Source organism: Gopherus flavomarginatus, chromosome 6, assembly GCF_025201925.1.
Source record: "Gopherus flavomarginatus isolate rGopFla2 chromosome 6, rGopFla2.mat.asm, whole genome shotgun sequence".
In the NCBI taxonomy this organism is placed as follows: Eukaryota; Metazoa; Chordata; order Testudines; family Testudinidae; genus Gopherus; species Gopherus flavomarginatus.
The window spans coordinates 46445710-46459185 of record NC_066622.1 but is presented as its reverse complement, the minus strand read 5'-3'; the positions used below and the strand labels follow the sequence as shown (position 1 = coordinate 46459185).

Here is a 13476-nt window from a genome sequence, read left to right as displayed (position 1 = left end):
CAACGACCGACACGGGTGGTAAGAAGGAACTGAGGAGCGGACGGGCCGGCAGGGGTATATATCAGGGGCCATAGCGGCACCACTCCAGAGGGCGCCCTGCCAGCCCACTGAGTGTTGCTAGGGTAAAAATCTCCGACGAATGTGCACGCGGCACGCGCACACCTAACTGGAATGGATATGAGCAAGCACTCAAAGAAGAACAATTTATTTTTAATCAATTGCAAAGATTTTTTAAGAAGTACCTAATCTTGTGTCACACATTACAGATACTGTGCTAAATATGAATGTTCATGAAGAATGTTTCTGAAGAGATTTTATATCTGAGAGCGTCCTGGGCAATTTCCTTTTTCAGATGGACTCAGGTATCTGCCCACATGCTCTGAAATGTTTATAAACTTTTCTGAGCTACTCCAATTAATGTTAATACCTTGTCTTTATTAAGAAAAAGGTGTGTTCTTACCATGTGTTAGCTAACAGATGTAAAAGCAGCAAAGAATCCTGTGGCACCTTATAGACTAACAGACGTTTTGGAGCATGAGCTTTCGTGGGTGAATACCCACTTCCTCAGATGCATGTAATGGAAATATCCAGGGGCAGGTATATATATGTGTGCTAGCAAGCAAGCTAGAGATAACGAGGTCAGTTCAATCAGGGAGGATGAGGCCCTGATTGAACTGACCTCGTTATCTCTAGCTTGCTTGCTAGCACACATATATATACCTGCCCCTGGATATTTCCATTACATGCATCTGAGGAAGTGGGTATTCACCCACGAAAGCTCATGCTCCAAAACGTCTGTTAGTCTATAAGGTGCCACAGGATTCTTTGCTGCTTTTACAGATCCAGACTAACACGGCTACCCTCTGATACTTAGCTAACAGATGTAAGCGAAAGAACGTAAAATAGTGAAGAAAAGGCAATTGCAGTTGTAACATGTTAGCAAGTGACGGTAAACCCCAGACTCGCCCCTACAAACTGCCTTGTCTTCATTAGGAATTTACCTTATGTTTGTTACTGCATTTTAGCTAACAAGAGGTTAGGAATCAACTTTGTTCTTAGTGTTGAGGCATTGACTGTACATCTACCTGCTCAACACACATAAATTCCCAGCCAATTTGTAAGAAAATTAACACTGGGTGGAAGGTGTTTTGGAGAACAGATTGACAACACAAATGATGCCGATCTCAGCTCAGTGTTTGAATCAAGTAAAAATAGGGTTAGGACAGAATATGTAGTGCAATGAGTCCAGGGAGAAGGCTGGACGGGAATTTTATTCTTTCCCCCCTCTTTTAGTGAAGGACAAGGAAGAATTCTCATTCCGTCTTTATCCCATGCTGCTGAGTAATTTGGGCCAGCTGTAAGCGTATTAGCACCCTTTGCAAAGACCAGGTTTGGTGCTGTTTTCATCTCTCTTTGCTCCTTTCCTCCCACCCAGCTCAGCAACACACTCGATTCCCTATCTGTTATTTCCTTCTCCAGAAGGATGCACCTGTTTCATTTGTGGGAAGTGATAACTGTGCATCAGTTGAGCAGAATCTCTCCAGGAACTGAAGTGAATGGCACTGGCCTGCTGGTGAGCAATCAAGATATTCCCAATGCTATTTTGGTGCCCATTTAGAGGTGGAGCCCTAAATCAACACCTAATTAACATCTGCCAAAGACTATCAAATGGTAATTTGCAATCATAGCTTCAAATGTAATCCAAGACAGTAACTACAGCAACCGGAAAGCTTTCTGGGCCTCATCAGTTGCTGATGTAAACATGAAGCAGCCTGACTAGTACACTGTAACAGATTTTTTCAGAGTGGAAGGAATGAATTCATGAGTGGGAAGGAAAGGAGAGAAAGCTGTGATCGTTCATGCAGGAGAGATGGTAATGAGGTGTAGGTGGTTGTGAGGGAGTTGGATAAAGGGAGCTGAATGTTAGAGAAGCAGGAAATAGAACCTGATTGTTAGTTACTAACAGTGATTTCAGCTGTGCACTGCGGGCAACGCTGCCCTCTTACCGCCTCCTGAGACTGCGATTTACTCATGATAGCAAGCAGAGTTTGTAAAAGTACATCCAGGAGGCTCTCCACCATCATCTCAACCTCCTCCACTACATCTGCCTCCTACAATGAGCAGTAAGAAAACAGACAATTAGTAGCTGAGGACAGAAATGGCAAGCCAAATGTGCAGCTCCAACCATGCCAGGAACAGCCTTCCTAATGGGATTCTGATAATTTTAGAGAAGCTCGGGAAGAATTGTTACCAAAAGAGGTTCCTGGAGATGGAGGTTTGGAGAGAGAAAATAAACATCACCCTACATAGCAGACACTATCATGTGGCTGCAATATTACAGTATGTGACTTCTCACCTCTTCCCTCCCTGATAGAAGGATATTGGAACACGTCAAAAGATATAAATTAGGGCTGTTGATGAATCACAGTTAACTCACGTGATTAACTCAAAAAAATCGTGATTAAAAAATTTAATCACGATTAATTGCACTGTTAAACAACAGAATACCAATTCAAATTTATTAAATATTTTGGATGTTTTTCTACATTTTCAAGTATATTGATTTCTATTACAGCACAGAATACGAAGTGTAGAGTGCTCACTTTATATTATTAATTTTGATTACAAATATTTGCACTGTTAAAATGATAAAAGAAAGTATTTTTCAAGTCACCTCATACAAGTACTGTAGTGCAATCTCTTTATCATGAAAGTGTAACTTACAAATGTAGATTATTTTTGTTACATAACTGCACTCAAAAACAAAACAATGTAAAACTTTAGAGCCTACAAGTCCACTCAGTTGTACTTCTTGTTCAGCCAATCTCTAAGACATTTACATTTACAGGAGATACTGCTGCCTGCTCCTTATTTAAAATGTCACCTGAAAGTGAGAACAGGCATTCACATGGCATTTTTGTAGCCAGTGTGGCAAGGTATTTACATCCCAGATATGTTAAACATCTGTATGCCCCTTCATGCTCCGGCCAACATTCCAGAGGACAGGCTTCCATGCTGATGATGCTCGTTAAAAAATAATGCATTAATTAAATTTGTGACTGAACTCCTTGGGGGAGAATTGTATGTTTCCTGTTCTGTTTTACCCGCATTCTGCCATATATTTCATGTTATAGCAGTCTTGGATGATGATCCAGCACGTTTGTTTTAAGAACACTTCCACAGCAGATCTGACAAAACGCAAAGAGGGTCCCAATGTGAGATTGGGCCCAAAGTTTAAGAATCTGAAGTGCCATCCAAAATCTGAGAGGGACGAGGTGTGGAGCATGCTTTCAGAAGTCTTAAAAGAGCAACACTCAGATGTGGAAACTACAGAACCTGAACCACCAAAAAAGAAAGTTGACCTTCTGCTGGTGGCATCTGACTCAGATGATGAAAATGAACATGTGTCAGTCTGTTCTGCTTTCGATCGTTATCGAGCAGAACCCATCATCAGCATAGACTCATGTCCTCTGGAATGGTTGTTGAAGCATGAAGGGACGTATGAACCTTTAGCACCTCTGGCATGTAAATGTCTTGCTGTGACAGCTTATAACAGAGCCATGTGAATGCCTGTTCTCACTTTCTGGTGACATTGTAAACAAGAAGTGGGCAGCATTGTCTCCTGTAAATTGTAACCAAACTTGTTTGTCTGAGCGACTGGCTGAAGTAGGACTGAGTGGACTTGTAGGCTCTAAAGTTATACATTGTTTTATTTTTTAAAAGTTTGTTTGTACATAATTCTACCTTTGTAAGTTCAACTTTTATAATAAAGAGATTGCACTACAGTACTTGTATTAGATGAATTGAAAAATATTATTTTGTTTGTTTTTTACAGTGCAAATATTTGTAATAAAAAATAAATATAAAGTGAGCACTGTACACCTTGTATTCTGTTGTAATTGAAATAAATATATTTGAAAATGTAGAAAACATCCAAAAATATTTAACTAAATGTTATACTATTATTAACAGTGCGATTAATTGCGCTTAATTTTTTTAATCGCGTGCTTAATTTTTTTAATCGTATGCTTAATTTTTTTAACCGCTTGACAGCCCTAATATAAATCCATAATAAGAGACCTATGTACTCCATGGGACCAACTTCTGTTCCCCTATGTTCTGTGGAAACATTACTTTATTTTATTGTTTCTTTCATCCCATTCAAACTTACAGAACTACAGCGTACAGTTCAAAATACTCATTGATGTCACTTATTTTAAACGCCACAGACTTCCTCCTTTGGAGTAACTTGGGATATTTCACTGCCCTGTAGGAAACTCTGAACATTTTAAAAAATGACTGAGGTGGCATTCGAGATAAGAGTATCCTGAAGATCAAAGTCAGCTGTTTAAATCAGCAGCAATTTCTGAAAATAAGCATGATTTCATTGATTAGATAATTTTACAGAGTTCTCTTAACATTCACAATAAAGTGCTAATTACTGTCTCCTACACAACTGCAAGTGACAGGACTGGGTAGGGCTTTTGAGCACCACAGATAAGTGAGTTCCAGGCTAGGGTGAAGAAAATTAAACAGTGTCAGTCTTGCTAGGGGTGTGTGTGTGTGTGTGTGTGTGTGTGTGTGTGTGTGTGTGTGTGTGTGTGTGTGTGTGTGTGTGTGTGTGTGTGTGTGTTCACAGCAAGAACATGCTGTAACCAGAATGCTATGAGTCATACACACAAAGGCAGTCGTTCACTTAAGGAATTCTCTTGCTGCTAATAAAGTTAGAGTTCTGTTATAAAAAGATTCACTGAAAAAGATATATATCCAATAGAAACTATCTTGGATTGTTCTTCAGTAATTTAGTGTTGGAATGGAGAAGACAGGTGGGCAGATTACCATGGTGCTGGCCTTGATAATGGAGAAGATACTACTGAGAATCCCAGAGCAGATGAGTAACTCCTTCTGCTGTCTCAGATGAAGGTGAATGTGATGAAGAACCACAGGGAGCAAGATTCGCCGGGATTCTAAAAGAGGGAAACAAGACTCAGAATTATTCTAGGATGGACCTGAATTTCAGCAACCTTGATATTATCCAAAAACTTTGTACAGTAACTCCTCACTTAAAGTCATCCCGGTTAACGTTGTTTCAAAGCTGATCAATTAAGGAACATGCTCATTTAAAGTTGTGCAATGCTCCTTTCTAAGGTCATTTGGCAGCTGCCTGCCTTGTCCACTACTTGCAGGAAGAGCAGCCCGGTGGAGGTAGGTGGTGGGTGGTTGGAACCAGGGTGGACCAACAGCCCCCCTATCAGCTCTCCCTATCAGCTCCCCGCTCCCCTAAGTTCCCTGTGCAGCAGCTGCCCAGAAGGCTAGCAATTGCAGCAGTCCCTCCCCACACTGCCATGTGCTGCTCCTGCCCTCTGCCTTGGAGCTGCTCCCGAGACTCCTGCTTGCTGTGTAGGGGGGAGGAGAAGGCGGGCTAATGTCAGGGTGTTCTCCTCCCCCCTGCTCCTGCACCCCGCTTACCCCATCTTCCATAGAGCAGGGGAAACACACAACAGAGGGAGCTTCCAGGTTGCAGCAGCTGCAGCTGCGGTCTGGTCTCAGCTTGCTGAACTAATTAACAAGGGAGGGTACTTCTGACCCCACTCTTCATACCTATAGGGGCAATGCGCATCTCTCTCTCTCTCTCTCTCTCTCTCTCTCTCTCTCACACACACACACACACACACACACACACACAAATGAGACTTTAAGCGAAACGATGTTAAGCGAATCCAATTTCCCAATAAGAATTAATGTAAATGAGGGGGTTAGGTTCCACGGAAAAATTTTTCACCAGTCAAAAAACAATATTTTACTTAAAAGACTATATTGTACACATGTGTATAATATAGTCTTTTGACTGGTGAAATTTTTTTCTCTGGAACCTAACCCCCTCATTTACATTACTTCTTATCGGGAAATTGGATTCACTCAACATCGTTTCGCTTAAAGTCGCATTTTTCAGGAACATAAGTACAACGTTAAGTGAGGAGTTACTGTATGTGGAAACCGAGGAATTAATATTAATATAGGATGCTGATACAGTAGAATTCACTTAACTGGGCCTCTGATAAACAGCATGCCTGATTAATTGGTGGGATTGCTAGAGAACAGATTTTCAGTGCAATGCATTTCAAAGTCACTAAACAATGAATTAATGGTGCACCTAAATGGCATGCCTGATGTTAACTACTGTGAATGTAAAAACAATGAGGAGTCCTTGTGACACTTTAGAGACTAACAAATTTATTTGGACATAAGCTTTCGTGGACTAGAACCCACTTCATCGGATGCATGAAGTGAAAAATACAGGAGCAGGTATAAATACATGAAAGGATGGAGGTTGCTTTACCAAGTGTGAGGTCAGTCTAACAAGATAAATCAATTAACAGCAGGACACCAAGGGAGGCAAAATAACTTTTGAAGTGGTAAGAATACTGTGAATATGCTTGCAAACAACAGGTGTGAATTGCAATTTGCTAGAATTAATTTCCTGCTGTGTGACCCTTTGTTCACTTCATGCTGCTTTCACAGCAGCTCAGTGAGTCAAACTCTGTATATATTTAACTCTTAGGAAATTAACTTATCTTTATGGGTTCATCACCTTAAGGACCTGACTGTATTCATTGCACAAAATAGTGGAAAGGGTGCAATGTTGGAAGCAGGGAGGTTTTCTGGCTATTGGGAGGCAAGGCCACACATCAGGATTCTTGCCAGCAGTGAGTTCTGGTTGGCCCAGACTTCTCACTGCTAGGATTTCCTCATTCCTTCCTCTAGTATGCCTGGCCAATGATCTTACCCCTGTAGAAAGGCCGCAAATGACTCATGTGCTGGGAGAAAATAGAAATCAGCACCAAAGGCAGCCATGTGTTTGAGAGGATAGGTGCAAGGAAAACAGGCCAGTAGGAAGAGGAACACCTGCACATCTACCAATGTGATATATGCCATTGTGTGCCAGCAATGCCCCTCTGCCATGTACACTGGCCAAACCGGACAGTCTCTATGCAAAAGAATAAATGGACACAAATCAGAAGTTAAGAATTATAACATTTAAAAACCAGTCGGAGAACACTTCAACCTCCCTGGTCACTCGATTACAGACCTCAAAGTCACAATACTCCAACAAAAAAACTTCAAAAACAGACTCCAACGAGAAACTACAAAATTGGAATTTATTTGCAAACTGGACACCATTAAATTAGGCTTGAATAAAGACTGGGAGAGGATGGGTCATTACACAAAGTAAAACTTATCTCCCCATGTTAATTTTTCCCCTAATTGTTACTCACACCTTCTTGTCAACTGTTGGAAATGGGCCATTCTGATTATCACTACAAAAGTTTTTTTTTTCTCCTGCTGATAATAGCCCACCTTAACTGATTACTTTTGTTATAGTTAGTATGGCAACACCCATTTTTTCATGTCCTCTATGTATATATATTGTGATGGGGCAAGGCCAGATGGCTACAGTAAAGTAGTAAGGAATAGGTATGTAGCCCCAGGCTAACCAAATCCCTAGTACCATGGTAACCAAATGGCAGCTGCTCCAGATTAATCAAGACACCTGGGGCCAATTAAGATCTTTCTAGAAGGCAGTGGAGATAGCTACAATGATTGGGCCACCTGAAGCCAATCAAGGGCTGGCTGGAACTAGTTAAAAGCCTCCCAGTTAGTCAGTCAGATTTGTGTGTGAGGAGCTGGGAGCAAGAGGCGCAAGGAGCTGAGAGTGAGAGAGTGTGCTGCTGAAGGATTGAGGAGTACAAGCATTATCAGACACCAGGAGGAAGGTCCTGTGGTGAGGATAAAGGTGTTTGGAGGAGGCCAAGGGGAAGTAGCCCAGGGAGTTGTAGCTGTCATGCAGCTGTTACAGGAGGCACTATAGACAGCTGCGATCCACAGGGCCCTGGGCTGGAACCCGGAGTAGAGGGCGGGCCCAGGTTCCCCCCAAACCTCCCAACTCCTGATCAGACACAGAAGGAGTTGACCCAGACTGTGGGTTCCACAAGAGGGGAAGAACACTGAGGTGAGCAAATCTGCCAATAAGCGCAGGATCCACCAAAGTAGAGGAGGAACTTTGTCACAATATCTTTCTACTGTATTTTCCACTGCACGCATCCGATGAAGTGGGTTTTAGCCCACGAAAGCTGGTGCTCACATAAATTTGTTAGTCTCTAAGGTGCCACAAGTACTCCTCATTCTTTTTGCTGATACAGGCTACCACTCTGAAACAAGAAGGAACAGTGAGGCTTTCTGTTCATTGGAATGCAATGAGGTTAAGAAGCTGTAGGGTTGGCAGTGTGGCAAATTCAGGACACTTAGCTACCAAGAGTGGGGTAGTAATTAGTCCCAGAAGGCTTAACCATGGAGGAATAAGGTTCAGCTGGAACAGGGGTTACCAGGGAGGTAATTAGTTTCAGCTGGCCCCAATGGCTGGAGCCCTTTTTAAACCCTCCCTGGCAGGGAAGCAGGGGGGGAGGAGAGAAGTAGAGTAGCTGCCAGGGAGTAGAGGCAGCTGAACTCTAAAAACTTTTCTTGCAAGGCAGGTTGCACTCTCCCCAGAAGGAGAGGAAAACAGAACAAGGGCCTGACTGAGAAGGGATCAGCCAGACCCTGAGCGACTGTGAAGGGCTTTTGCTTTGCCCAAGCCTGTGTCTCCAAGGCTGAGGAGGACTGAGCTAGGAGAGGAGAGACAGGTACTTTGCCACAGCAGGTAAAGGAGGGCTTTGGATGCCGGAATCCCTTGTTAAAGAGAGGAGGAGGAAATGGAGAGGCTAACAGAGAGGAGTCAGGTTTACTTAGCTCCTGCCTTTAGAACCCTAAGGAAAATAGGGTTAAAGTATTTAAAAAAACAGAATCCATTGCCTGCCAGTCAGACAACATCACTGCCCTCTTTGATGTGCTTCACTTGTTCCCCCTTGTCACCCACTTCAGTAAAGTTTAATCCTTTCTTCCTCACCTTCAAGGCCCTGCTAGACCCAGCCCTGGCTTATTGGATCTCACTGTCTATAGTGTTTCCTCTCTGTCCTTTTCTTTGGACAAATATGCCAGCATCTAAAACCCTTTTGTTTTCTTCTTCCACTCCTGTCTTCTTAACTTCTTTCATGCAGACCCTTATACATGGAATTACCTTCTCAACTCACTGCACCAGGCTCTCACCTTTTCCTCATTCAAATGCCTCCAAAACACCCACTTCTTTTATAAACCCCATAAATGTGAAAATAAAAATGTTCAGATTAAGCATTTTTTAAAAATATATATCTGAAGTGACTCTTTCCTGGGTCTCTCATTGCAGCTCCTCTTTCAGTGAGTGTTTTCCAGGCTGCAAGCTTGCTGGGGCAGGGACTGTCTTCATATCTGTGTCTTGTTCAATGCAGTTGTAATAAGAAATAATATTAGAGTTGTAGCACAGTGTATTCCTTGGAGCACTGATAATCATAATAATTGGGTGATCACTTAATAAGAGTGTTTTTAATCAGTGGATATGCTAGTTAAGAGTATTGTTCTGTATCCTAAATCTCATGTTTTCTCCACTATCTGCAGTCACACAAAATTTATTTATGGGCGCATATCACAGAGTACATCACATTGTTCACTGTAGGAAAAGCTCCATATATGTAGAACAATATATACATCAAGTGCATACATACACCAGAAGTACAACATAGCTAACAGTTTCTCCAAATTTATTTGTATTCTTCATGGTATAGTTCTCCACAAAGCAGCTACAAAAAATGCAACATGATCCTACTATCACTTGGCCAGATTTACCAGGGGCATTCAGCTGCAAGTGTTACAAATGGATGCTACTGTCTTACCCGAGAAAGAAAAAAGGCGGCTGTCCACAGTGCGTGCTATAGATTGCAGCTTAACTACATCCATCGACTGTCCGATATGCACTGTACTAGGCATGCTTCCTAGAGTTCCTCTCACAAACTCTGCTACTTCCTGCACGGTGAACATCTGCAATAGCTCATCGAAGATTGCAGGGAAGGAATTCAGTAAAGCAGCCTGAAAAAAGAAAATGAACAAGCTATGATAGTTTTGAGTTCTGTAACTACAGAATAGGGACATTTGTGTGAAATACAAATAAACAATGGTAAAACAGAGTTAAGGGTCTGAAAAAAGCTATTACATTCAAAATGGTGGCTGATGTTCTCTCTTTGTATCACCCTGCAGCTCCCAAAAGCAAAGCACTTCTGGTATATAAGATTATGCTCTGTTCTGAAGCTTTGCAATATCAACATATTATATAATAAATTGAGAACAGAGCGATTTAAAAAAACAAAAAAACCACAGTAGTACTGGCCATATTATAGCCTCATGTTTTTTTAAAGACAGGAGAAAAAAAAGAAAAAGTCCCAAACTGGTCCAAATATTTTTTCTTGATTTTATCTTTTAATGGAAAAAAAAGTGCTTCTGAGTTAAAGAAATTCTATAAAGTTTTTTTGCACTGAAACAACTTAATAAGGAAGATTTACAAACCATTCTGAAAGGTTGTTTATAAGTAAGATACTGTGAAACTCTTAAAAGCACCACCACATGATATTACTGTATTTGTACAACAGTGATGCAGGGTATTTTGCATGAAAATTATGCATCATACCATGCAAATAATAGAGCAAAAATATTTCTGTTATAAGGGGATATCTTCAGTAGCTTGGAGTTATCTGTGAAGGTATCTCTGGACCGGAGGAAGGACCTCAATATAACAAAAACCTTACTCTTCATTTCACACTCATGTCCTTCCTTCATATTCACTTCTCCATAACAGCAGATAATTCCATGAGCCCTTCCAATCTCCAGGCCCACACGCCTGATGTTATCCTTAACTCCTCCCATTTACCCCTCATTTTCAGTATGTTTTAAAATCCTTCTGTTTTCTCCTTTACAGTGCATCCAAAATCTCTGTGCATGTCTTAACAACCTCCCATCTGGACTACTGTAACCTCTTCTCTAGTCTTCCCAACAACTGCCTCACTCCTATCCAGTCTATCCAAAATGTCACCATGAAACTCACTTTTTGACCACATCATCCCCTTTTATGAATCCCTTAACTGGCTCTACAGTCCTTTGTGTAACAATTTCAAAATCACTGAACTCAATTTGTTAGACTCTTTCCAGCTCTGCTCTTGCCTACATCTCATTAGTGGCTGTCTACCATTCTCCTCTATTCTGCCAATCTTTCTTCCCTCCCCATACTTTTTCTTTTCTCCCAGAAGTACTTCTGTGCCTTCTCTCATGCTCGCTCTTAGACTTGGAATATCTTCCCTGATTCTATACACTACACAATTTCCCTCTTCAAAACACCTTTATCCACAATCCTTCCAACAAACAATAATCCTCTAGCTAACGTCCCTTGCACAATAAAAATAAAAAAATGCAATTATGAATAAAATAAAAACAAAAGCCTTTCAGAACTAACAATTTGTCCTGTATAGTCTGTAACATTCTCTATATTCCTTCACCCCTTCCTCCATTTCTCTTGCCTGTTATATCCCCCCGCATCTTATCTTGTAATCAATTTTGATTACATAGTGGCCTAAAGAGCTTACAAGGGCCATCACATGCAACATATAGATTTTTAATTAAACTAATAACAATCTGAGAGTTTTGAAATATTTCAAGGTATCTCTTTGAAGGCTATTACAATGGCTGTGAATCTCTACATCAGTTTATCTCTGTGATAATCTGATGATTCTGTAGACTAATTTTGGGAGATCTGTGACAGCCTTTGGGCTGGGTATTATGGCCCTGGGTATTCTTGCAACAGTTTGCCTGAAGCCTGCCTATAAATCTTTCTTCTGAGAGGGAGGATTTCTGTAATGATTTAGGAAACCTAGTAATAGTTCAATAATATGCTAGATAACCTGCGGGATCTCTGTGATGGTTTATTAATTCTTAGAAGGGTATGGCTGCTCTCTGTACAAGTATCTGCAATGGTCTGGTATATTCCTCTTGTCAGATCATTGAACTGGAAAGAGGGCAGAATCAATTTCACTGTGATGGTTGAGAAAGAAGTAAGGAGAGCGAGATCTCTAACATCCTGGGTGAAAGGAGAAGTGTGAAGAAAGATTTTTGCTAAGGCCTTGAGCATTTCTGTCATGGCTTAATAGTTTTCCAGTTATCTGGATTGCTTTTTATTCACTCAAAAGACCTAACTCTGGATCAGTGTATGAAAATATAAACAATGAAACAGGAACAGGGCTGTTCTAAATAACCAGCTTCACTATTAGATTTAAGTCTTTGCTAGAACATTACTGGATCAGTATTGATATGAAATACTCAACAGACAAGCACTGGACTAGCGTTACTATCATACGGTGATACATGCACTTAAAGAACCTAATCATTATAACAAAAGGCTTGAACTTGTAAATTGCCATTTGTCACAATCATCCTGGTAGAAGCAGAAAGGATGAGCAAGGTCCAAGTAAATCTTCTCTTTCATCATTTGTCTAAAATATCTTCTCTCCTACCATTGCTTCTCCTGACTATTAACATGTTAAGCATCCTTTATAATGAAGGATGCATAAGATCCAATATCTCTTCTCTTTCAATATTGGATCTAAAATATTTTCTTTCTCGTCATTGTTTTTCATGACCATGTAGTTATTAAATATATCTTGTTTACTGATGGATGAATAAGATCCAGTATCTGTTCTCTTTCATGACTGACTGGATATATTTTTTCCACTCATTGTTGGTTCTCCTGAGCAAGTTGACTCACGTAGGTATTGATGACCACTTGTACTGTATTTTCAGTGTTTGAAATCCTACATGTTCAATCCATCACCAGAATATTCCACATCTCTTTCCCTATTTTCAAAAAAACCTGAACAGTTATACACTGCACTCCAAGATTATATGCAGGAAAAGATGGATTTGGGTAGGGAAAGGAGAGTCACGAGGAACATCCATGATGAAAGAGTGGTGCAGGCAAGGTGATTATTACTTACAGAATTAAACGATGGCCTTGAAGTACCACCACACTTTTGTGGGGCACATATCCCAGCTCCGCTCACCTGTCCTCCAGGCTGAGGGGCCTATGGGGCAATGAGGGTCGAGGGGGCAACACAATGGCAAGTGGGAAACAAAAAGTAAATTTTTCAAATATTAAACAGGACAGGTTTTTATAAATATACAAATGCCTGAAATGAAGACACTTCGAAAGACAGTAGTAACACAGGGCAAAAAGAGAGAGAGAGAACTATCCTGTCCTCAGTTCAGCTTCCCTTATGTATTTATGATAGCCCAAATGAAAAACAAAAGAATAGTTTCCCCAGACACTATTTTTCCCCGAATGTCAGTTTCCTGGTAGAAAGTTGCAGTGATTTCTGATGACACTGGTCCATACTCTTGCTAAGTGATTAAACCAAAGGCTGCAGCAGTGGTTCTCAAACTCTGCCATAATGTGGACCACATCTTGAGAGAGATTGTCTTGCTGACCACTTTCCCTCCCACTGGGATAATTAAACTTTATTGTGACAA

General features: G+C 40.9%; 1 protein-coding gene across 8 annotated transcripts in view; it reads right to left on the bottom strand.

Annotated features, from left to right (window-relative positions):
• DOCK3 (dedicator of cytokinesis 3) overlaps nt 1–13476 on the bottom strand; it is a 603350-nt gene that overhangs the window by 120096 nt on the left and 469778 nt on the right. For 7 of the 8 annotated variants that reach the window (XM_050957666.1, XM_050957672.1, XM_050957667.1 and 4 more), the window contains exons 24-26: nt 9804–9996; nt 4840–4967; nt 1965–2111 (exon numbers count right to left, since the gene is read on the bottom strand). In XM_050957666.1, coding sequence (XP_050813623.1) covers nt 1965–2111; nt 4840–4967; nt 9804–9996 — 468 coding nt within the window. The remainder of the gene's footprint in view (nt 1–1964; nt 2112–4839; nt 4968–9803; nt 9997–13476) is intronic. The other variant, XM_050957669.1, reaches the window with a different exon arrangement.